The sequence below is a fragment of the Falco naumanni genome, chromosome 4 (genome assembly GCF_017639655.2).
Source record: "Falco naumanni isolate bFalNau1 chromosome 4, bFalNau1.pat, whole genome shotgun sequence".
Classification (NCBI taxonomy): Eukaryota; Metazoa; Chordata; class Aves; order Falconiformes; family Falconidae; genus Falco; species Falco naumanni.
Genome location: NC_054057.1, coordinates 4,560,685 through 4,587,107, shown reverse-complemented (window position 1 = coordinate 4,587,107; position 26,423 = coordinate 4,560,685). Strand labels below are relative to the sequence as shown.

The window sequence follows — 26,423 nt, the reverse complement described above, 5'->3', positions numbered from 1 at the left end:
CAGGTATCACTCGCTAGTCTTTATGGCTCAAGCAAGTAAGAAATGCCTGAACAGATGTGTGCAGATAGGTTCGGCTCATGGGCAGGTGCCTGCCATAGACATTGTTGACGTTGATCAGAGTTCTAAGTAAATTAAGACTGAGATCTTGTGATGGTGAGTATCAGATGATTTTAATAATATATCCATTGCTCTATACCCCTCATTCTTCCCAGTCAGTCAGCAAGCTAATCATCCAGAATAACACAATTTGAAAGGGTTATTTCTAAAAAACAGGTATTGTGGGCAGGTGTAAATTATAATTCATACTTAGGTAGCCCTGGGACAGATACCATCCTGATAAGTTTAGCGGCTGCCTGACCAGCCTTGGTGCATCCAGGAGGAAGGTCTACCCCCCAGGCACACGTTGCAGAAAGCAGACAGGGATTCAGGTAAGGAAGATGAGGGGTAGATGCAGTTGTTACTCAGCAACACATCTGAAGGGAACATGTGTAGATGGCTTTGTCTATTGTGCTGCCTTTTCAGACTGAGTCGATAATGCCAGTGTCAGTTTCAAGCGAAGCGTGTGCCAGATTACAGATAGCTAGCAATGGCATTTGAGAGCCGTTAATTGTGAAACTTGAGAAGAAAATGTGCACATTCTTTTTTCAGAGTGCTATTCGAATGATGGCCTTTTTATCCCAGAACACTGTGGGTTTCACTTTTATTCTCTTCCCACATAAAATGCATGAAGTGCGCTGAGTCTCTTTCACTTGGCAGCTTATATATTGCATTCTTTGCAGGGACTGCTTTGGCTTGTTAAAGTGTACCCCCATGTATTAAAATGAAATTGTCACTGCTGTGTGGTGCAACATAACATGGTTTGACACCAAGTGCCTGCAGCTACAGAAAACAGACTTTTATTGCATTTATTCTTTCAGAGACAAGAGTCTCTAAAGGCTCAGTGCAGACATCCGCTTAGTTAAATCTGAATGAAGCCGAAGTGAACAATCTAAGTTGCTGTCTTTGTGCTTGTAGAAATGGCCCAGCCCACATGGTATGCAGTGATACAACCTGGAAGGGACAATTTTTAATGATTTTACCTGAAACAAACATGACAAAAGACTTTGACTTTCTCAGAGAATTAATCAGGCAATCAGGATGGTAGGTTTTTGGGGTTTTTTTTCAGTGGTGATGGGGTGGTCCTTTGAACACTGGCAAAATTGTACCCTGGGAGACAATCTGCTGCTCTAAGTAAGCCATTCTTTCCCAAAACGAATTGACAGGAAGGTTGGTGGATAAATTAATTTTGAAAAGATTTAGACTGGTGAGAAGTAAGCAATATTTATGTCCATGGAGTTATTTTGTGGAGAGTACCTGGAGGTAAGCACTGGTGTATTGAAGGAGCACTGAACATGGGTTTTAAACACAATTCTTCTAAGAAAAACAAAAGCATTATTTTTCTTTTTGCTTGCTTATTAGCTTTCCATTTCTCTCTTTCCTCGCTTTGAAATTTCTGTACCCACTCTGCAGCCAAGTCAACTGTTCTCTGGACTAGTGTACAGTCAATTTACAAAGACCTGAAAGAACAGTGAATTCCCAGAGGTGGTATAACCATGGTTTGGGATTTGACTAGTAGCTTTGTATTCTTTACCGTTCCTTCAAAAAATATATGTACCAGTTCATTGTTAATGCTTTCATGTCTCAGTGCTGAAGGTTACCTTGAGGTCATATGAGATGAACAGTAAAGGTATTTCACCTACCAGTATTACATGTAAATTATTGTCTTTTTTGGCTTTGTGTTGTAATAGGCATATAGGCATATATGCATTGTCTGTGGTTTTGCTATACAGTCTGTCTTTGCAGGTTATTTTTTTAACATTGTAATCCTTAATAATGGATGCTTAATCCTCTGTGTTCTTCTCAAAACCCTGGTGGTTTGTTTTTTTCCATGCCATTTGAAGTTATTTTGAGTGCACAAGGCATCTAGACACATGTCCTTTGCCTTTCCAAGCAGCACGTGAGAGCATAAAGAATGTCCTTGTTCAGGGTGATCCCACGGAGCCAAAAGGGGACTGTTCATTGACACTGCTGCAGCTCACACACAGCCGGGAGCGCAGCTGCAGGCTTTGAGGGTGGCAGGTCCTTCTCACAAGCCACACCATACTGTAATGAGCTCAAACAGTTTCTCTGCAGAAATCGGCGAGAACAGCTTTGAAGTTTTCTCTGAGCATCTGTGCTTGTCCTTTTTTCAATCCTTTTGCTTTTTGTTTTTGCTGACTGAGCACTTTCATAACAGTCTAGTAACACATTTTGCCTCTACCCCCATCCCACTCTCTTCTCTTTTCCAGAATGGAGTCTACAGAAAAATGTGAAGTAGTAATTCAACATTTTAATGGCAAATATCTGAAAACCCCACCCGGTCTACCAGGTAAGTGTAGCCATAATTATGAAACTTAAAATTCACTGAAGAGTTTAGAATACAGAAATGCTAGAATTTATGGTGAGAGTGGCTTATATTATTGGCCTTGCTAAGAGGGCATACGACTTTCCTGGTTGAAGCCTATCCTTTATGACCCGTAGCAACTTCTTCCTTGCCCAGGTTGTATGATTCAAGCATTTATGCCTGACAGCAGTAAGTTTAAGGACATGTAAAAATCATGGTATCTTACTGTGTTTTTTTCTATTTAAATACACATATTGTGTGGTGGTTTGTTTTTTTTTAAATCAGAGCAAAGGCCATGTAAGTAAATGCTGGTGCTTTTCTAACAAACTGGGAATATGACTAGATCAGCAACTGCATTACGGGTGATAAAATAGTCAGGATTTCAGGTTGTAGTAACTTTGTATTCTTCACAGTTACTAGTTACTGTTACTACGAGTATTAACAGCAGTATCTGTTAGGGCATTTCAAATATGAGGTGATTTTATACCATTTGTACTTGCCATAACTTAATGAAACCCTGCAATTTTCTGAAGATACCTGTAGAATACATTCATTGGCGTGTCTGTGCCACATCAAAAGCTAAGTTCTAGCCAGTATCTTTTAAAATCTTCAGCTATCACCTATGTGGCCATCAGCTGTGCAAAGTTCAGTGATCAGTTGCCTGATTCTTAGTGCTTGATAAGACCTCTCCAGCCCACAAATCTGCCAGGATTTCTCCCTCAGAATATCTGAAGAGCTGTGTTCAATGAGCAGGAAGTCCTTGCAAGAATTGCATCCTAAGTTATCTCTTTTTTCTTTTTCTTTTTAACTTCCATTAAACTATTCCATTTTCTGGTTACTTTCATTGAATTCCTCCTTATTCATTGCCTGGTTCTTTATGGAGAAGATGCACTAAATACTCTTAATTAAAAGAGGGCCATCTGCACAGCTATTGTATACAGTAATTGAATGCTGCAAGATACATACAAATTTTAGTCAGATCACCTTCCTGAAAGAGTATATAACTTTTGGTACAAGCTGTCAGACTCCATTTTACAGAATTTCTTTTTCAAAAGTAGTCACTGACAATTTTTCTCAACACCAACTAATGAAGTACACCACCAACTTTGTGAAGTACAGCAGACACGGGCTGCATAGAACAACGGGCAAAGCAACATAAGCAGACACCTTAAACTTTTGGCATGCCTTTCTGTACGCGTACATTGAGCCCCAGAAGTAATCTGTTTAATATCATAGCAACACCCAATGGAAAGACTGTGAATAGCAAGGAATGAGTAGTGCAGCTTTATCATTATAACCACGTGTGCTCCATGGTCACATTCTTGGTTGTCTCAGACAGGACCCATCATTTGAGGCAGAAATAAAGCAAAATATTCTTACAGTGCATGCTTCAGACAAAAAAGACTACACTGTAAAGAATGAAAGCTAGAAGTTTAAAATATTTTTAATTATTATTTTATTTTTAATTAGTCAGGAAAATCCTGGATATTCAACATGAAAAATGTGGGACATCAGAACAAGAGTCTTGATAAGATAGCATGATTACCTATTGTTCCAAGAGATACACTGAAATTGGATTTTAATGGTTATAACTTTTTCTGCTTTCTCAATTAAAGGACATGAATCAGCTCTTACTTTCTTGAAGATGTCCATGTGGGAAAATTGTCTGTTTCTCTTATGGTTGTTGTGATCAGATGGCATTTAGTTGCAAGAATGAGCTGGGAAGTGACTAGTTTAGAGTTTTCATTTACCTGAGTACCATTCAGATGCAGATAAAGCATAATGCAGCTAGGGGCAAAGCCACTGAACCAGTAACTGAACTCAACTGTGCACTAGGTATCTTAAAATCCCATTTTGCCCTCCATTTTTGGAGGACAGAGTTTGTAGTTCCAAACACAGATAATTAGAAATTATCGTATGGTATTTGACCACATAAAAGAGAATATTTCTGCCTCATTATTAGAGTAGGGCACTCTTCAAATCCATATTTGAAATATTTTTTTTATTATTCATTCCTCTCTTTCTTAAGAAGCCAGAAGGCAAACATGATCACTTGAGCAGCTGGGTCAGTTCAAGTGGTACTGGCTACTCGTACTCATTTACCTTTGATCTAGTGCAAAAAAACCATGCAGTCCTAGTTTATTCTTCTTGACGTAGATTCCTGTTAGAGCTTCTACTCGGTTTATACATCAGTGCTATGAACATGTATTTAAGCCTCTCAGCAAAGGTGGAAGCATCTTGTTTTATGCTCTTCTTGGAAGTTGCTTATCTTCCTGCATGGAGAAGGAAGGAAAACCAAGTCTCCTAGTGTACTTGGAAAATCACAATCAGAGTCTGAAAATCATCCTTCCATCACGTTAGTAATTGACGTAGAAAGAAAAACATCTCTAGTTATTGCTGTAACCTCTCTATGGATTTCCATTACAAATGAGGAACCAGAGAATATTAGTGGAAGTATGCAATGCTGTCTGTTATTAACCTCTACTGCTCAAAGACATGGTCTTACTGTGGGAGGAAATTAATCAATCCTTTTAGGGTTAAATTAAATTGATTTAGGGTTTTCAGCTGGATTTCTTTCAGGCGTAGCAGTGAAGGGTTTTACATTTTTGTCCGCACCTCCTCTCACCCAAGCTCTGATGTTCTGGTTCAGGCTTGCCAGCTAATAGAAAGTTGCATGAGGCCCATCAAGAAAGAAATCAACCTGGCTGCAGGCTGTTCTGTACTACCCTGGTTCCCGAGGCAGTGGGATTATGGACCAGGCAAACCGTTCTGGCAGCTAGTTTGCATCCATGCTGTTTTCCCCAGTGGTGTTCTCTAAGATGTGTTATGTGCGTGAGAATACCATGTCAGGAGGGTAAAATGTTCACATCTTGTGGGGAGGTTGTGCCTGGTTACCAAGTCACAATGGAAGAAGGACTGGAGCAGGTAGCTTTCACATGCTGCCGAACAGCTCATCAGAAAGGCTGGGCAGCCATGGCTCTGGCTTTCCCGACGAATAAAACCGTGGACCATGACTTAAGTTATATCCTCCCAAACAGTTACCTCAGACAGTAATTTTGAATACAGATCTCTTTCCCAGCTAGTGTTTCCTTGGAAAATGAGATGTAAATTTCATGGAATGTTTTTTTTTGTTGTTGGAAATAAGATAGAAATTACAGGACAGTCGCTAGTATTCCTGGACATGCGAGCCCAGCCAGGAGTCACATATCTAAGCTGACACAGGCCAGCAATATGGCAGGAAAGGTTAAAGCAGTGTTACATCTGCAAGGAGAGGAGTGCACACAGGGCACTCTGGAGGTTACGTATTCTGTATGCTCCCAAGGCAAAAATATATCATTCCTTGATTGACTTTCTAACTTCAGCTACTGTCTGTTGTCTCTTAAAAATTGTAGAGCTGAGCACTTGCAGCTCCACACCACTGCTTCAATCCAGTGACAATGTAAAGGTTATTTTCTGGCACTTGAAACATGTCACTGGTCAGATGTGTAATGCCTAGGTAAATTTAGCAGTATTGTGTCTGTTAGTGAACTATTCTCATTAAGGGTGCTTCTTAGTCCAACGCCTTGGCTTCGTTCCATTCCAAAGCAAATTGCTGCACTGTCCTGCTTGCTCAACTAGTAAGCATTTCATGATGTTCAGTCTTAGATATGCAGTACAAAATAGTTGGTTGTCCCATAAATAATTAGTTAATATCTTTGCATTTCTTCCAGACTGAGAAAGTACAGTTGTCTCCAGAAATCTACAAACTCTCAGTGCTTGGCAGATTCCATGTGAACTTCATAAATATTCTGAGTAGCTTTGAGTGATTATTTTTTAGTGGGTTTTTTTGTGTTTCTTTTTGTTTTCCCTTTATTAGCACTGCTTTTCTGAGATAAATAGATCAGGACCTACTGGGTATATTCTCTTCCCATAGGGAGTGCAGCCCCACATGAAACTTAATTGTACAGACCCTGTATTGCCACTCTAAAAGAGAAGTCAGCAAATGAATGCATCAGACTGCAGCGCTGTATGCCTCCATCAAGATGTGAAGGGCACTACTAATGATGAAGGTAGTAAGGTAGCTCGCCCTCAGTTTTTCAGTGCTGCATCTCTTTTTTCTTGGTGAATAGCATACTTCATATGAAAACCTGCTAATCTATCACATTTTGCAATCACTGAATTCAAGTAAAAATTCCTAGCTTTTCTGTCAGTAACAAATTGATTTATCTTTGGATGGGCAGGCTTAGGGTACAGTCTTTGCACAGAGTTTTTGTTCATCTCCCAGTATCCTTGAATGTCTTCAAAAAACTTCATTTTCTCTTTTTGAATAAATGCAAAGACTTAACGAGTTCTTACTTTTCTCTCTGGAATGTCACAGGAACATGCTTCATTTGCAGTAATTATCCCCTGTTGATACGTTCCTTATGCTCCCTCACAGCATATTCTAGTCATTATAGTACTTTCTAAATTTCATTTGCTTTGTAAATACTTTTGGTTGTCGGAGGATATTGGTCAATTCCCATCTCAAGGAAAATTTTACAAAAATGAGACTCATGAGTGCTCCAATGCATGGTCGAGAATCTTGATCTTTTGTAGAAGCTCTGTGTGGCTTTCATCGCTAATTTTAATGCCAGGTTAAAAATACATGACAAAAAGAAGGAAGAGGGAAGTGCTGTTCTTGTGTAGGTTAAGAAACCCACAAATAACAAGTGACTGTGGCATTTTGGGACTGACTTTTGCTAGAGCAGAAACTCTTAACAGAAAGATGTTCTCTGCAACAATACAGATGTATTTGCAAATACCTCGTATCTTACTCTAATCATTATTGGTCATGAATTTTTCTCTTGAAAAGGTCCCAAGCACTGTATTTTTTACAAAGTCATTTCACCAGAATGAATGGCTATTTTCTGCCTCTATCCTTACTTCAAATATTTCTCTTGTTATCTCTTAAGATTCTCCGATTCTCCAACCAGAGAGTAAATTCAAATACTTGATCTGTGCTTCAGAGAAGTAGACTTAAAACATGGCATAATATATTTAGAGCAACATGTTTTCTAGGACATTGTGGCTAAAATGGTCATGAGAAAACAGTATTCCAGTTGAGACTTAACTGTGCAATGGATAGTAGCAACATTTTCTGCTATTTTTCTTTTCCTCTTAGTGGATGAACAAATGGTATCTGGTCATCAGTGATGCTGTAAATTGTTTTTCTGAATGAATAAACTTAAAATGTTTTGTTTGCTAACTTTTTAGCCCCTTCCTCTTAGTTTGGTGGTTTATCTTTTTATTTATTTGTCTCATTTATATGCATAAATCACTGGAAAACTCTTTCAAAATTAGATTCTTGGGGAGTTTACCTCACTTTATGAAGGTAAGTAATACATTACCGTAAATATCCATGTCTTTTTATCTCATTCTCTGTGTATATGTGTATGTATTTGACATTTTAAACATGACAAAACAGCAGCCAAAAGTAGAAGCTAGGCATTTGGTTTTACTTAGCTTAAAACATTTGTTGAGTGCTACAGAGAACTGAAACAGAATAAAGGGCATTCTGCTAGGTTTGGTACTGGTAATACTCAGTGGAGCTACTATAAGAAGGGGTTTATCTTCTACATATTGTTACCCTGAGAAATTATCTTTATTCAAAAAACCCAAATTCCCTCACTTGTATCTTCAGTTCCTTTAACGTATAAGATGTTAATGTTATCTGAATCTTTTATGTTGTCTACCTTCTAAGAATTCAGTTTTGTAAATATTTCCATTGTTATCTGCTGACTGCAGTATATAAATCCTTCCCTAACATATCGGAAGATATGATCCATGTAAAGACCTTTGTAAAAAATAACTGTTTAACAAAATTTCTATTTCTTTATCTTGTTTCCAATTCTTGGCTGTCATTTTTCATGGAATTGCTGTTATCTTTCGCATTCTGTGCTCCGTGAATGCACATGCTCAGCTCATTGTTAGCAGAAATTTACATCTCAAACCCTCTAAACATCCTTTTAACTTCTGTCAGTTCTCAGTCTTCATCTTTGACAGACAAAATCTTTAATTCCCTCTGTTACTGTCCTACTTGAATCCTGATGGTGACCATGAAGCCACTGTAACTCCTCCTGCTTTGGACCCCAGGTGCTTCCCACACCCTCAGCAATGTGCAGGTGGCAGTCTCCAGCTCGGGTTTCTCTGACAAACTGCTCAATGCAGAATAGGCTCTGTGGACCTATAGCCTGGGTCATGTGGGATGTTGAGAGCTGCCACAGTGGTATGCGTGGCTGGCAGAAGAGAGTCTCCCTAGGGAAACAGAGTTTCATTTTTCAGACATCACATAATGGTTAAGATCACACAGACTTTGCAGGAGACAGTCGTAAAGATGGACTTTCTAACCAAGAAACTACAAAAAGGGTACTGATTTAGCAGAAAATACAAGATGTTTTGCTTAGAAAGTAGTTCCCTGGGTAGGTCTCTGTGGTTTTGTTTTGTGGCTCGTGCAGGGTTCTGTGGTGTGGCCAGCCTCATCAGTGCTTCACGTTCTGCTCTCCCTTTTAGAGCCATGGCTGTCACACAGCACCGGCAGAGGCTCATGGCTTTGCTCTCCTTCTGGGACTCGGCCAAATAGCGCTTATAGTTAATCCAGCCTGTACTGACTCTTCAGCAATAGATCTTCAATAGGTTGTGACTTCAAGTGAAATAAAGTGTTTCTTGGACTGTCTCTTTCCTCTCAAAGACAGCTTTTAGAAGTCAGATGATATTTGTGTTGCTTCACAGCATTCTTGAGAATTTCAAATGTGAAGTGTGTCATTTTGTATCGCTGAACAAGACGGGTTGCCTTTAGCTCCTTTTTTTATTTCTCCAGACTTGTTTCTGTAACCTTCAGTTGTCCTTGCTGTGTTGACATTTGTGTAGGTGCTTCTGGTTTCATAGCACACGTTTCCATGTGATTTCTTGGATTTTGAAGACTGTGTACTCTTTAAAGGCAAGGGATAATTTAATTTAAAAAAAAAAATTCTCCTATCTACACAAGACTTTATATAATTTCCACATAGCTCAGGCAAAGACTTCCTTTGGTTAGAAGGATACAAACTTAGATGTTTACCCAGTAAACCCCAGTAGCTGGTATACACTTATTTCTTGGAGGAACATGACTTGAGCTAATTTGTATTTCAGATATTAGATGTCTGTCAGTGCTAAATCACATAGTTGGGCTCGTCAGGGAATTTGTGTGATAGAAGGCAAAATGCTGACATTGTCTAAGGCCTGTTTTTCCAGAAATACATAAAAATGTTGGTGATGGGGGCAGTCTCACAGGTCTGATGTGCTATGTATTTATGTCTTTATTTTATTCAGTTTGTACTGGTCTGTAAGGTCCTAGGAAAGGAACCATATAATTTTGGTTTTTAAATAACCACATTAAGAAATACTGACTTTTCTAATCCAGCTGCATAATTAATAAAAAATTCATAGCAGGTTTTTTTTTATTATTACTTTGTAACTAGAAGTAATAAAAAATGTATAAGATCAGTTTGTTTGTGATTTTGCAGTAATTCAGGTCATGGTAAATAAAACAGCATTACTGCAGTTTGGATTAAGATCTTTCACTTGGTTTATAAGATTGAAGTTAGAGAACAATATGGTATATAAATGAGGAAAGATCATTCCTTGGTTTTTTTGGTTGCAGTATCACCTGTCATATCTTTCCTAAGGTTTCCAGAAGTCTGCAGCATAAATGGTGAATTGCTTTCTTTTCTCATTTGTAGTATCTACTGGTAATGAACCGTGTCACAGTTTATCTAAACTAATTTTAATATATACATTTTTTTCTTTTAACTCAAAGTGCATTTTTGCTGTGAAGAATAACTGTGTAAATCTTCTAATTCAGCAAATCCTTTCCCTTTATATGCAACGGCAGATATATTTGCTTATGAACAAAGGGTCTCTTTTGTATGTTACTGCTGCATAACCAGCACAGCTGAGAGCATGTGCACTGAATTCTGTCGTGCCTCATACATCAGCAGGAGAAATGTCGACAAGTTTCTGGTCCAGGGACAGTGTTGTTCCTTGGATGCACTTGTAAAATCCAAGACGAAACAGACAAGTTGTGCAGGTGTTATGGCAGGCAAAATTTATGAGCCAGAAAGATTCACAGCTTGAATTTCAGATTGTTTAGGTCTAAAGGGCTGGCAGTTTAAAACAAACAAATAAAAACATGCAAATCAGAGCATGAAACAATGTGGAACATTGTAAAGTCATTTGTACATGATTCAGATTTCAGGGAGGAATTCTCCTTTTGCATCAACTGTGGCCAGCAGTGGCACGACTCCTGTTTCTTCCTCTCCTGCATTACTTTATTTGTCCCTTCAGGACAGTTTACATGATGGAGTGTATCTGCTTTGCAGGCCCTACTGCTGCAGTGTAGTGTTGTCACACCTGAGCCAGCCAGTTTAAAACTCATTTAAAAAGCTAACTTGAGCAAGGGTATCAATCTAGCTGAGCACAGACTAGCCACTTGAGCTGATAGTGTGTTGCGCTCAATAATATCCAGCAAGTGGTTTACATTTATTTTTTTTAACTGAGGAAAATTATGTCCCTTTCAGCCCTTTCATAGAAATACTCTTCTTTCCTCCTCCTTCCTCTCTCCCTCACACTTTTCCACTTGCTTTCACATTAGATTTTTTGAAATTCAAAGTATAGGGAAGTCAGAACTTTCAGTCTGAACCTTTGTCCTGTAAATGCCAGCTAGACTGGAAAGAAAAGTTTTATTGAAGCTTAGCAATGTACAAATAGGTATTTTTTGACACACTCTTTTGGGCATCCATATTTCAGCCAGAATTGGAAGCCTCTGGGACTAGACTTTTGAGTTGTCCCAATAAAATTGGAACATGGATTTTCCACATGTTTTGGAACAGCACTGTAAATCGGTGAGCGTCCAGGTGATATGTGCCCAGTCTGTGCTCCCTGCAGGGCTCAGTGGGGACACGGTGGCTGCTGCCTTCAAGCACGCTTGGCTAGCAGACAGCCTCACGAGGCTCTCAGGTGGGTTTGCTTCATCAGGGCTGGTATGGAGGGGGTTCTCCAAAATGCATTTTTACTGGCAGAGCTTGTGAAGCATTAGGTGGCTTGGAAGGGTGGATATGTATCCAGACTTCTGAGTGCTTTTGTGAACAGAAGTCAGCCTGCAGGTGCTTGATGTATCCTTAAGTGTTTTGGGAGTAATTTGGTGCTGATGCCTTTAGGAAGGACTGTGTAGGGGAAAAGGGAGGGTAGTGACAGGGAAGGCACATATAAAAAGAAAGGAGTACATGGGGCCGGTCCTCCCTTCCTGGTCGTACCTTTCTGCCACTTTCCCTCCCTCCCTCCCAAAGGAAACCTTCCTCTGCCACTAGAGAAGCATTGAGGACTCTTCTGCAGGGCTCCCCCCCGAGAGTGTCAAGTGGCATGAGGTGTCTGAAGTAGCATGTGAAGATTTTTCCCTTTGTGATTCATCCAAACAAAGTAAGATGAGTGGTGTCACAACAGCAGTTTCCATACGTTTTGAATACCAGGAGCCTCTTGTGTAATTGAAGTGTGTCCCTCCCCCTTCTACTCCTCAAATGGTACTGCACAACAGAGAAAAGCAATTCATCCTAAAAGCACTGGGAAAGCAGGAGGCTAACATTTTATTTGATTATTTTTTTTTTTTTTTGTGTCACAACAACAGTGTCCTTATGCTGGTCAGCAGTCCTTAGCAGCTGTAAAAGCCCCATTTCTTGGCCATTTCTAATAGTCTTTCTTGTTTGAATCAAGATCATAGAAGGGTTTTTCCCAGGTTCAATCACAGGAACTTGAAAGAGGGGCAAAACAGCCTGCATTTTACTAGGACTGCCTTAGCGTCTCTGTGTCTGCAATTTACCTTCTACAATGTAAGAGACATCAAGAGGGAGGGGAAAGGTGCTGGATGTCTGATTCTGCATTTATCCTTTTTTGTTAAAGCTCATTAAACCAGCATTGTATATGTAGCTTTTCCCCCACTGCTTTGTATATAATTGTTTAGTATATAGTATTTCCAGAATTGCTGTTGTTCAGCAAAGAAAAAGAAACCAAAAAATAAGAGAGAAGGGGGGAAAGGAGTAATTTAGCTTTTTGATTGCACAGATACGGTATGAGAAAATACTTCTCAAAGGCCAAGATTTACAAGAGCTACTTCACATACAACTTTTCTATTTCAAAAAATGCAGATTTTAACCAGAAAAGAAACCCCCAACCTAACAAAAGATGTACCAATTGTCATGGTGTCTCTTCAGTTACAGTATTCCTTTACTGAATACAATCAACATCTTTCTAAATTAGATTACTGGTTACACTGTGAATTCACTGATTCTGAGCCTTTTTGCCCTCTAGCTTTTCCCTTTCCCTTTCCCCTTCTTTTTCCCTTTTCCTTTTAATTCCTTTCTTCCTTTCTTCTTTTCCCCTCCTTATTTCCCCGCACCTTTCAGTAAATATCATAACTTTGTGATCAAGTGTAAAGTTTTATAGTTCAGAGCTAACACTGTAAGGTTTTGAGGTATGTATTCAAATTAAGAAAATATGACCCAGCAGCCTACTACCTGTATTCTTGTCTGGATTTCCCTTTCCAGGCTCACCCACTGTAACAGCACCATGAGGGAGCACTTGCCCTCCAAAGCTCACTCCTTCAAAAAAATCTTCATCAGCTGAATTTTACATTACATTACATTTACAGTGTAATGAAAGCCTCAGCATTTGGAATTTTCAAAAGAAGCCTGGTAACATATGGGTAAATACATTGTGACAGTCTGTCTTTCACTGATGGCAGGATTTCATCTCTAATGTATCCTGTTTCAGACTAGCCCCGAGGGTGGCTCTGATAGAAACTGGGGAAAAGTGAGCTGGATTCTCTAAAAGCAGAGAGTGTTCTCCCAGCGTGTGAGCAGCAACACCAAGAAACTTGCCTTTGCCGTGGGAGGCTGTGATTCCAGCAGGCGTGGTGTGTGGTGGATGCAAGTTTAGGCTGAGCAGTTTTCCTTTCCTATATGAGTTATCTGTGTTCCAGCGTACCACATATAATGTGAGAAAGACTAAACACGTTTTTTTGTGATCGAGGTGTTGGTAGGCAGTGTTTCATTTATGTATACATTTAACTATATGTTTTGCCTGCCTCTATTTTCAACCAAATATAGTCCTTCTGTGCATCTCATGACCCAGGTTGCTGCTTTTAGCCTTGTGTACTATGCATTTCATCTGAAGTGGGATTTAATTTCGGTGCTAAGAAGATAAAAGATATAGATGGGACATTAATAGTTCAAGATGGAAAATATTGAAGATACTGGGGCACATCTGAAATTTTAATTTTAAAGCTTTTTTCCAAAGATGTGGAATCACAGTTCTTCTGTTCTGACCATTTTGTGTGATCTTTGATTCCATAAAGTTTTTCTGGGTGTCAGAATAGTGACATATAGGAGGCTTGTTTTGTAAGTAGGCTCCATAACACTCCTCTGGTATGTGTTCCTAATTTAACATTGTTGTTTTTTTAAGTGGTTTGAGAGGTACGTCGGTCCCATTAAATTGCATGGTTATTTAGGTATTGAAGTCTTTTAGGCTTAATTGAAACTATCGACCGTTAATCAACATTAATATAAACAAGTGTATGATAATTAATAGATGGAACCAGACTGTCAGATGTGGGGAAATAAAAATGTTTCTTTATCCAACAAAACCAACTTGGAAGCTGAAGGCTTCTATTTGTCACACAAGAAAGATCAACTGAGGATCAGGAAAGAGATCCACCCTTCCTTTAAGCCAACAGTTTCAAAAAGATGCTAATTATATTGATTTTGATAGTGGGGTTTGTTCAGCAGATGTTTTTCTGCTAGGAAATATATGAGGACCACCAACACACTTCAAACAGACCCCCAAATAAGAGCAGTCACCACATAATGTTTTTCAGTCACCACTGGTGGGTCTGAATCAATGGCAAATTTGTTATCTCATTACCATTTGTCATATATCAGATCCTGTACCTAGCAGTGAACATGAAAACCTTTCTGCCTGATTGCTGCACATCTTCTAATAGCACACACAAAATTAATTCTATTTATTTTTATGTTTCTAACTTTCTGCAGGGGAAGAGCAATACAGACAGAGACTAGCGGTAACTGCTGTGCAAAATTGCCATTGTAATTAGCCCTTTTTCCAGGAATACAATGAATGCCAAGCAGTCCAGTCTCAATCTGAAACCTGTAATAGAGCCCTAAGGAGGCATCGTGAACAGGCTTTAGCTAGCACAGGTGCTGTCAGTAAAATTAAATGTGGTTGTCAGAACTTAAAACACTAGTTAAGAAATCAGATCAGTTATCTAACCACAGCTAATGGATCCAGCTATGGGCCTATCGACACTTTATGTACAGCTTCTAAGGGGATGTGGCAGAGAAAGATCAGTCAGGGAAGAGGTGATACCAGTTTAGTTAGGATGTCAGTCCTTCCACTGACCTGTGAGCAGAGGGATCTTTGTTAGGTACCGCAGTGGAAGCTCCAGGTGCATGCTCTCTGTGAGAGAGCTGCAGCTGGTAGAAATACCATAGATTTGATCTTGGTAAAAACAAGCTTAACCTGCACAAGCAACTACTTCAAGAACAGCTGACTGCATCTCACTTTCCTTGCTGCTGAGCACCTTGGAAGAGAGTATGTTGATTAATCTAATGGTTGTCCATCACTCTTTCCTGTTCCCAGCAGGCTTAGTGTAGTGTCTTCCCTGCAGGTAGCATTGCCTTGCTGTCACCATCTCTTTTATTCCAGCATTTCAAAAATTTCCTCCATGGGTTTTGAGCAGCCTCAGCTGCATTGAACTTCTTGTAAATACAATCCTGCATCTACATGTCCTGTGCCTGCAGCACTAGATCAGACACCGTCTGGATCTTGTCACTTATCTGCTCCTGAAGGAATGGTTTTGCCAGCTAACGATGCAGCACAGGTTCCTTCACTCCTGGTAGGCAGACTGGGCGCCAGTGGCTTGGACCTAGAGCCTATCTGTTGCTGTCCTGTTCTCAATGCAGAGTCAGAATTGCTTAATGTTTTATGTTGTGACAGATGAGACAGGAGAAACCTTCTGTTGTCTGATAACCTCTTTTGATAACAAGTTTGTATCGTTGGAGCTAAATCTGTATGACAGCTACTTGTCTTGCTTTGTCTGGTTTGCTTGGGCTTTTTGAGCTCTGAAATGCGAGAAAGATGTTGACTTGAATATGCCTTGCATTGTTGATTTTTGTAGATGACAATACAGGCTAACAATCTGGGGAAATTTGAGTGGTGGTCCCACTTGTCATGCCAGCATTGTTGGCAAGCCCATTTTTCATCAAAGCTGATTCTCATAGGATTCTGTATACGTGTGTGTATAAATATATATATATGTGTGTGTGTATATATATATGGGAGTTTTTTCCCCCTGAAATGTCGTCAATGACCTTGATTGCGAAAGGTTGCTTAGCACATACTTAAATAACCATTACTCAGATGTTAAGAACATGCTTGATTTTTGTACTGAACAGCAGTGGTCTCTCAAGTCTGAACCTTCTATTTAAAGAGTAAAAGAGCAGCTGGGTGAGAGCACAAAGTTCACTTTCTAACATCTACTGAGGTTTTGAAGGATAGTTTTGAATCTTTTCCTTAAAGACAAATGAAAGTTAATCATTTTGGATAGATCAAAATCAATTTATCTGAATTGTTTAAACAAGCTAAGAACTCCTCTGAATCACCAAATTTATAGAGTAATATTGACATCCAGTTACATTAAAAAACAGTTCTCTTCTTTTTATACTTTTAATGCTCTGGACTTTTTTGTTTGTTCAATATGCATATCTATTTCCATTCCATTTGATGCCCCTAATACTTGAGCATCTTACAAATGAATTAACTCACAGGATAATATACTGAGTAATCTTTGGTCATTCTCTATGGCAGGGAAGGTGAAACTAAAAAAGGGAGGACTTGCTTGGTATCATGTAGGAACATTTAAGTGCTAAGAATAATAAAAATAATTAATGTATAGCTTTTCCATATACTTTTTCACTAGCAGATCTCAAAGAAATCTGGGGTTTAATCCTACATCTTAGTTCAAGCTCATTAACTCTTCTTAAAGTCAGATTGTGTTTTGATGATTTTGATGGATTTTATTTTGGTTTTAGAGATTATAAATCTGTTTTCCTAGGTAATCCTTTTTAAGGAATTAATTTTCCTGATATTTTACCATTGTGTGCTGATTTATGAGACCATTGCTGCCTGCATCTTCTATCTGGATACTGCTTTTAATTTGTTGGTATGTGTTTTTGTGCTGAAATACCTGTCTCTTGGAATTAGAGCTCAGCCGAGCTGGATGGGGAATTGAGCCATGAATGTTAACATTCACATGCATCAGTTCGTTTTTACAGGCTTCTGCAATTGAACTTAGAGAAGGACTTGTGTTCCTTTCAAAGAGGATATCCTTTTGCTCTTTGGGTGCATTAAAGGTCTGTCCCTAATATCTGCCAAAACCAAAATAACAATTCCTTAGGTATTTCCTGTTTTCTCTTGTTAAGAACCCTAAAGCAGCTATCAACTTAAAAAGTTCCTCCTCTTCCTTGCTAGCATTTAAAAGTTGCATCAGTCTTAAAAACAGACAGTTCTCAGCACATTCCTTTGCATTTGACATCCTGATAGATTTTTCTTTTGCTGTTGTGTCTTGGATTTCATTCTTTTTTCTGTGTGTTGAAATTTTTTCACTGCTTGTTGCCTATTTGGAAATCTCAAAGCTCTATTCAACAAAAAGACACTCTTTAAGATGATGAGTCTTCTCCTTTCCCAAAATTAGAAACATGCTTAAGGCTTTTGTTAGATCCTGGTTTTAATTTCCTGGTTAAAAGAGTTGCCCTCCTCCTTTTTCTAATGCCTTTTTTCCTCCCCGTTATTTGCCTTAAAATTGGTTACTCATTTCCATGTGCAGTGAGATGACAGCTCTGAGAATGTGTTTGGGTTTGTGAACTCACAGGAAGAGGATGCTGGGGAATAGGCACTTCATGGCATCATCACTGTTTTCCCGTGGCTGCTACTGCTTGGTTGAGAGAGAAGATTCTAGTCTATTTATATTCTTTGTTGTGATTATTGGGTTTTGCATTATATAAAAATAAAAAGGGGCAAGTTTAGGGTCTCTTGAGTTCTGGATGGTAAGTAGTATCATTTTAACTGCCCACAGAAAACATTTTTCCTCCTGACACTCTCGCAGATTTACTTAGTTAAAGATATTTGACATTATGTGGGATTGTGGTTTAGAAGAGCAATACAGCAATATGCTGAAACTACAACACACGCATGTTATAGCAATTGTTACAATTTGCAATAGAAATGTGATTCCCAGGGCTGATCTCTATATGCTTCACCATCATGATGCTGAGCATTCCCAGTTGCTGGAAAAGAATATGTGGCTTGAAGCCAGCTCAAATCTATTGGTTTTTTCCAAGTTTGGTTTATTAGTTGTCTGTATTTTTAACTTTACGTGGGCCTGAGACTTGTAGACACTTCATCCAGGCTGGTCTGGTGGGCTCAGGAGGACATTCACACCTTTTGAATTAATTCAGGGAAGTTCATTTACAGAAACAGGTGATCCACTCAACTGACAGTGCCATTTATCTAAAACAAGGGCCACTTTATGGTGCCCTTTGTGTTGAGCTCAGTTCAGCTTTCTTTACAAGGCTGTGGTCACCCCCTGTATTCTTGCCTGAGCTTCATGACCACGTACCTCACCTGTGCCCATCTCCTTCGAGCGTTCTTGCAAAGAGGAGGAGGAGGTGTTGGCTGGTGATTTTCTACCTCCATCTCAGACCAGCACTAGCGATCACTGGTGTTGCACAGTGAGCTTAATACATTCATCACATGAATGACAGCCCACTTGCCTGGGCACAGTGACAGTGAGAACATACATTTCTAGGGAATGCCAGTGGGCCCACCACCATGGGTTCAGCTCTGTCTCTTTGTTCCATGGGGTCCGTCCCTTAATCATTTACAAGCAGTTGGTGACTCATGTGCCAAAGATGTCATCGCAGATGTTATTCTCAATCTGTTGCCTTTCCTTGTCAAGCCGAATGATCCATTCCATGGCTCAGTGAAGAGCCTCTTTGACACACAACCTAAAGGACAGCAGCCTGTGCTTGTCTGGATCCTGCTTGCTCCAGGTCTTCTTGGTGATGTGGAGCATCAGAAGGCTACTCTGATGGCCATTGTAATGGTAGGTGTGCATGTGGCCATCACAACAAAGCAGCCTCTTGATATCAAGAGCCACCTCCCCGCCTTAATTCCTGAGTCCTGTAGAAACATAGACCCCTGCTGCTGGCTTACAACTCTCCGACCTCCTCATCCCTGTAGTGCCAAGGAGACTTGTCGGCTGCCAGTCCTGACCAGCAGGCTGTGGTCTGTCCAGCAAGTCTGAGACAGCAGGAGAGTTTAATGTTTTAATACTAAATTTAGGAATTTGAAGATATGTGATACTACATGAGATTTTTATTTAGAAGAGTGATATAGCAGTATGTGGAAATACAACATAAGAATGATACAGCAATTGTAATACACAGTAGAATATTGAATTACAGTACAAACCTGGTTCCAATTACCGGTGTCTGTATGCTTGACTATCACAAAAAAGGAGATTTTGTCCTAATTAGAGAAGTCCCAAACATGGATTGAACAAAAAGCAGCCTGGAAATATTTAGATGGCCTGCATAATGAGTCATTCTTACAATTTGTTTCCTAATAGTTTGCATTCTGTTTAATTTGTAAGAATGTTTGTTGTGGGGTTTTGTTGGTTGTTTTTTTCCCCCAATGTTAAGTCATAGCTCTCATTTCTAGGCAGTACTTATGAAGGAGAAATCTTGTAGTTCACTGAAATCAAGTCCTGAAAGTTGTCGGTGGAAGAGGGGAGCTTGCATAATGCTGGGAGTTATTTGGAGATTCAGAGTCAAGGACTCTAGGGTAATTGCGCATGATATTTCAGATCTGAGATCTGTCTGCTTCGGGAAGGGGAACAGCTCACTTGAAACATTACCCAGGATCAAGGCTTTTCTGGCTCGATCAGGGGTTTCATGTTTAAATGGCAATTCAGTCAGATGTATCTTGTGCCATCAGCATGTAGATGCCAGCTCAGCCATGCAGGGACAGAGTGGCTTCATGTGTGCTGGTGGGAAGTTGCACCACGAAGTTAGGCTGCATGTGGTTAATACAGTGTGAAATACCATCGCTCTTGATTTTTTAGGCATTATTACTGAAGTGAGGTGAAAGCAAAGCCACTACAGTTAATTCTCAATTTTCCATGCTAAAAAAGGGGAGGGAGGGAGCAGCCTAGATAAGATGTGGATTATGCAAGCCATATATATGTGAAGCTATCCTAATCTTTGATATACTTGTAAACAGTTTCTGTGAAGAGCAGGGGCAGCTTTTAAAAAGCAGCAGCCAAAATGTGGAGAGCAGTGGGCATTGTGCATCCCATTTTCTGTGCCATGGTGCTGACCCAGGGGTGTCTGATGAAATCTCGTAATGAAACATTTGAATGCTCTGAGCTGTTGAACACAGTTCAGCAAAGCAGAGCTGAACTAATCTGGACTGCCTGTTTGCCAGTAAACAGCTAATTGCACACTGTTGTTTAACTGATTTTTAATAAAACTAAAATATACTTTGGTAAAGTCCACTATGAAAATGTGTTCTGCTTGTGGACCCTGTATATACGAGATCAGGATACTGGGGGGAGGGAGGGTGTCTTTCAGATAGAAAGATAAGACTTGAGGTTAAATTGTTATAAAAATAATACAATTTCCATGTATTATGCAATTTAGATGTTTTTACCCAGAAGGTTTTTCATTGCTGCTGCTGTTATCGGTAGTGATCTGTTCATGGATGGATTAGAGTCAGGGAACATTATTAGGCCACAAAACATGCTTTTGTTTTCGCAGAGCAACCTTGCAGCTGTATCATTCATACGTGGTTAGTTTGCATTTCTTGGCTACCATCCATTCTAAATGGTAAAGAGCATATACTGGACAACGTGAGGGGTTTGTGTTGTGCTTTTTGTTGGTTTTTTTTTTAAAGGAAAAATCAAAGAATCCTTCTGTTTCGTGTTCTTTCTCACGAAGCTATCATTTCAAAGGCTCGGCATGCAAGTTATGTCATCATAACGTCCTCTGTTCTTCTTTACTTGCTTCATGAACAATTTTCTCATGGAGGAGAGGCTGGATAGTCTCAAGAACGTTCTTACTCTTCGAAAGTAATAACAATTTTCTGATTCCCTGAGGCACTGTGGGCAAGGTTAATAATTCCTGTTGGTTGCTTCATTCACAATCACTTTCCATTGGGCATTACAACCTCACTGTTATTTATAATTCTGGGGTTTGACCTCAGGCTGCAGAATCAGAGGCTTAGTACTTGCTTCTCCTGTATGTGCTGTACAGACTGCAGTGGGGAATCAAGCATACCTATGTGACTCCCTCACAGCTCTTACCAATGAAAGGTGAAGAGCCTAGGCAGGGAATCTCATGTTAGGTATTTAGATGCCTAAATTTAATACCTTAAGGTAGTTTTCAAAGGTAACTATCACCCAAAATTCCACTGCTTAAAAGAAACCTCAGAAAATCATGCTCTAGGTAGGAAAACAGACACTTTTAAGAACAGAAATATGAGATGAAAGAATTTTCATGATTTTCTAATTCCTTCATTTGGTAAATACTTGGAAGGAAGATGATTAATGGTGTTTCTAGAATTATTACTGCCTCTATTTGGAACAGGTAAAAGCAGTGTTCCAAGAATTTTTTTGGACCAAAGGACAGCCCTGGTTTTCTGTCAGCCTTCAGAAGTTTTTGAAGATTATCGTATCACCACCTTTTTAATTAGAAACACCATCCTGTGAGTTTGCTCTGAAGACTGTTCTCTGGCCTCATCGTCCATTAGAGTTGTTATACCATGGCTTGGAAACACACTGTCTGTAAGACATTCCTAAAATGTCTAGAGTAATATAATGGTTGTTCATAGAGTCCTGATTCAGATGCCAGCAGCATATTTTCTTTAATAAAACCCTGTCCCTGTAAGGAAGTAATCCATCCCCCAAGTCAATTTTGAAGTTTCTCGTTCACTTTAAATATTTCATTACATTAATTTTTCAAAACAACAAAACAAACATTCATCAAGTGAAACTAAGCATGTCACCCTTGATTCTGTACATCTGTTGCTCTCCTGCTGCTTTTCTGCATAATTCATTTTAATACATTTAAAGTGTACATCTCATTAAAATTCCTTACACACATTTATGTATACAGTTTGCATTAAAAAGGAGGAAAGGTGTGAAAGGGTTTTATGGCAAAGAGGTTCATTAATGTGACTGTTTCTCTTTTTTCTTTTTTCTTTTTTTTTTTATTTGTTGAATGTATACTTGTGGTCTGCCTTTAACCACCTACCTCAGCATACACTGTCATCTGTCTCTCTGAGTGGCTCTATGAGTCATCTCTTCAGCACCATTAGAAATTTCCTCCAGGATATTTTCTTGTATTTTTAATATCTTTGTTCCCCTTTAAGGGTATACATCCTCTTCTCAACACTTCCCATAGTTCATATACACAACGTGTTCCATGCATTAGTCCTGTTATTGGCCAAGAGAACATCCATCATTTGCTCAAATGCCCTGAAGAACTCTTATAGGCTAGCTGCAGTGCTAGAAAGGGTGGTGATTTTCAAATTTATTCAGTTTATGGTTTCTTTTCCTCTATCAATACTTTCAATAATTACAGTGTTTGGCTTGGTTTCATTTATTTTAGCATTGTAGAGTTGTTTGTATTTCTTAAACCAGCTGTAGAAAACAAGTCGGTCTGGTAGCTTGAGGTGGAAACCTTTCAAAGTCGGTGACTTCTTATTTCAGTGACTGCTGAAATTTGTTCTCTGTAATCCCTTATAGGTGTTTAGGATTATGTGTGATTATTAATGTAAAATATAAGAAAAGCTTATAACTGCAGAAGAAAATTCAAAATGTTTGAGAGGAAAAGGAGGACCCTATTTGAAAAGAAAAAAACATAAAATGGTAATTTAAGGAATTATCTTCAAGAATAATTTTTAAGGAATAGATGACATTTTATCTAAGGTACATGGTTGTGTCTGTGTAGTTTCTTGGGACTTTATAATTAGGTTTTGACATGTGTCGCTTAGAAACCTCATGAGAGTTATATGATAAGTGAAATAGAAAACTGAAATACATGGTGATTGTTTACTTGACTAAGTTTTTTCCTTCTTAGAAATAGGAGTTGAAATACACTTTCTGGAAAAGTTTATTCAGTGTTTACATAGGAAGCTCCACTTTGTTTCCTGGATATGATACGTCAGTCAACGAGGAAGAGATTGAAAGCCATATATTAGCCCTTTAAAAAGATTAGGTCAGGTATGTTCAGTCACATTGGCTTCCTTGAAATTGAGTAACAGAAAATGCAGCTGTGAAGGGAAAATTGAGAGTTCCCTTCTAGGCAGAAGTTATTTCATCTTACCCAGATTACCTAGTTCCAAATAAGCAGCATAGGTTTGGGTTCAGCAGTGAGCAGCACTGTCAAATATAGGTTATGAACTATGGGAAATGAGCTCAGCCCTGGCAGGCTGTGGGTCTGGAGGCAGCTGAGCTCACGTGCACTGGAAGGCCTCCCCTTGCACTTCAGTGAGAGTTTGGTCCCTTCTGTAGCAGAGAAGCACAATTTTCAGGTGCAGACTATCATGAGATTAATTCATCTGTGTCCAGCGTTGTGAGAAAAAAGAGATTCACTTGGACTCTAAATCCGTTGTCTGCATTCCCCTGTACAGGTGTATGTTGCTGGGCTTTAAAGGCAATACAAGGGTACTTGTATTGTTACAGGTTCTTATCTGGTGTATTACCTAGTCCAAGTTTTTATGTAAATGAAACAAACATTGCATGTTACAACAACAGAAAAGATGGAGATTGGGGGCAGACTTTGAGGACAGTGGACTGCACTAGTTTGTCTTCAAAAGGTCTTGGCAGTAGGAATGACTGATATGAAATCCCGTGTTCTTTTCCTTTGCAGACAAATGTACAGCAGGGTTTTGCATGAAGGGTGGGAGCCGTACCATTTGTTTCAAGGCATTTTAGCTACTGGAAGCTTTTGAAATTCAAAAGAGCAGAGTTAGGTTCACAGGTTGATTTTTCCCTAGCGCTAGGTAATTTCATATGTATTCCAGTGAGATTAATGAGTGAGAATCTTGCAATATATCTTAAGAGACTCAGAGTGACAAGGCAAGTAATGTTTTCTTACAGGCCGTTTATTTCACAGATGTCTACAGTTTGCTTTCTTGAACTTCCTTTTTATGCATCGGATAGAGAGCGTTGTCTGGGGCAGACTCGGCAGCGGTCTGAGCGGGTGGTTTCTGATGTGCGGCAACAAGCACTAACTTCTGTCTGGCAGCTGCGTTCCCCTTTGCTGTTCCTTTTCAGCTTGCGTGGCACTGCATAAACTGAAATTGGGACAAAAGCTACCAAAAATCCTTCTTACTATATTTATAAGCTAGAAAAATAAACCAAAAATGTTTCTTATTCAGAACTGCCAATTGAACACCTAGTCTGTGAAGCCAAGTGATTTTGTGCTTTTTACCCTCTCAGTACTGATACTTCCATTTGTTCTGTTACACCACCTTTATTTAATTTAATCTTAAATTATCTAATACTTAATCTCTTGATGTCAGAGACTGGATTTGTCTATGGTTTGGAAAGCTCCCAGAAAAATGAGTCTGGGAACCATCAAGTGCTACTGCAGTGCAAGAAATGGTTACTTAGACTACGGTCAGGTCAGTGGCTTACTCCTGATCAGGAGAGAATTTTGTGTCCCCTTGTATTAAACTTCAATGATGTGTAGTATACTTAGTCAATAAATAGCATTTTGCTGTTCATGCCCATTGGAAATAATGCATGATGCTGTAAGTATTGATCACAGAGCTCTACTCTGTTAATCCCTCTGGTTGTAGCAGTGTTAAATATTTACAGATTCTCTCTTAGTATCCTGAAGAGTGTTTTAGTCCTGCAGAGGATGCTCAACTTTTCTGCTTCATGCATGTTTTACAAGTATTTTCTTCTTTCTTCCTCTTTTTTCCATGCATGTGTGACATAAAGCATTATACTATGCTTGCACCAGTTTTAAAGCTTTATTGCGTTAGCATGTTATGAATGTATACATTGATTGGGATGATGTAGTAATTCAGGATTAAGGAGGAGAATGCCTCGGAGATAAAATCCATCAGTGCTTCATCTCCAAGTGGCTGACTTACACTAGAGGACAAAGAGAGGCTAACACTGTGTGGCATGTTGCTGTATTGTGAGATGGCAGGTAACAAAAAAGACATATTCATATCAGGGTTTTTTTATCCAAATATTCATGAAATTATCTGAAAATTATCAGAGTACTAACAGATGAATTATTTTCCTTCTCACTGCTTATTTATTATATCTGTATTCTCATCAAGAAGTCTCAGAGGTCTGTAGCAGAGGATACAATGAATTGCTTTCTGTCTCCTGTACTTGTTCATTGACCTCATGTAAATGTAATCATTTATCCTCAATTTTTTATACTAATGTATCGAAGGCAGACTTGATATTGTCAGACATGCAATGGAATACGCTCCAGGAAACCTTCCTTCCAGCGGTGAGGTGACAAATGAAAAAGAAAATAAAAATGGATTTTGCAATTTAAAACATAGTGTGCTCAGGGAAGAATGCATAGCCAGCTATAATGTGATATGATTCATTTCTACATATGCAGGGAAGAATTTTACACAAAAGCTTTATGGGAGATGTACAGGATATTTAAAGTAACATGAAGACTGTTCTACATAATAGTGCTGGCTTTATCTATCACAAGCTAGAAGAAAGGTTTAAATACTTGCATTTGTCCTCTTATCTTTCAGTATGATGTCACATTATGCTTCATTCCATTACTTATTTAGTCATCCTTTAGACCTGGTTTTGTGTTTCGAGGGGAAGGTTGGCAGAGAGAGTAAAACAAAATGCACACATGCTTCTCTCACTAAATCCCTGAAGATCTTGTACATAATATGTAAAGAAATTATGGTTTAGCTTTCTACAAAGCTGGTGCAAAGAATTTAAGCTGAAATTTTTACATGACTTTAAAGGATTTCCTCTTCTTCTGGATGATCAGTGGCAAGTGGATTTTAATGGTTTGAGCTGCTGTGATGATTGCTAAAGATTTGAGGTACGCGTTGTTCAGAGTTCAGGTTTCATCTGAGCACAAACATAAATATCCAACGTTTCAGATCATTAAAGTGTACAATCTTAACTGTCAACGTGGATGTTAGAAGGGACGGAACACTTTTAAAAAACTAGTCATTGTATAGGTGATTTTGTGAGGTAGAGCTGTATGAAAATCTGGCCCATTACTGGGGACAGGGCTTGGGAGAGCTCAGTGGCTGGTGGTGCCACAAAGTGGCAAAGAACGACGGTAGCTGCCCCTTTCCTTCCTTGTGCCTGTGGATGTGAACTTGTTCGTGTTTAGAACCAGCACAGAGATGCTATCTTCTCTCATGTAAGATCCTCTCAACGGATTAAAGAATCTGTTTTCTGTTAGCAGTATTCAAGGTAATGTTTTCCAAATACCAATTATGTTAGCTTCCTTCAGTTTCTGTATATAAGGAAAACATCACAGTGAGGTGATGGGTACGAGTGCTCAGTACCTTTTGAACTCGGCATTGTACTCAGACCAGTGGACCTAGCCTCCCAAAGACCCTCTCTGTGAAATGCATGGGGAACTGAAGCCCCTAAATTTTGCCCACTGAATTGCAGAGGCAATTGCTGTGTAGTCAGCATGAACACCTTCCAGCATGACCCTCTGAGATGTAAACAGAACATAACCCAGATCGCCAGGTTTCTAAACCTGGGCCTTAATTTTGAGACCAGAACAAATGTTTGTAATCCTCCTAGTATCTAATCAGTATAGTAATGTACTCAAAATACTCAAACTAGAGGATA

The 26,423-nt window shown here is 39.2% G+C and overlaps 1 protein-coding gene across 9 annotated transcripts in view; it reads left to right on the top strand.

Annotated features, from left to right (window-relative positions):
• Nucleotides 1-26,423, top strand: part of RBMS3 (RNA binding motif single stranded interacting protein 3) — a 719,039-nt gene that overhangs the window by 572,471 nt on the left and 120,145 nt on the right. For all 9 annotated transcript variants that reach the window (XM_040589729.1, XM_040589728.1, XM_040589727.1 and 6 more), the window contains one exon: nt 2,328-2,407. In XM_040589729.1, the coding sequence (XP_040445663.1) occupies nt 2,328-2,407 (80 nt within the window). The remainder of the gene's footprint in view (nt 1-2,327; nt 2,408-26,423) is intronic.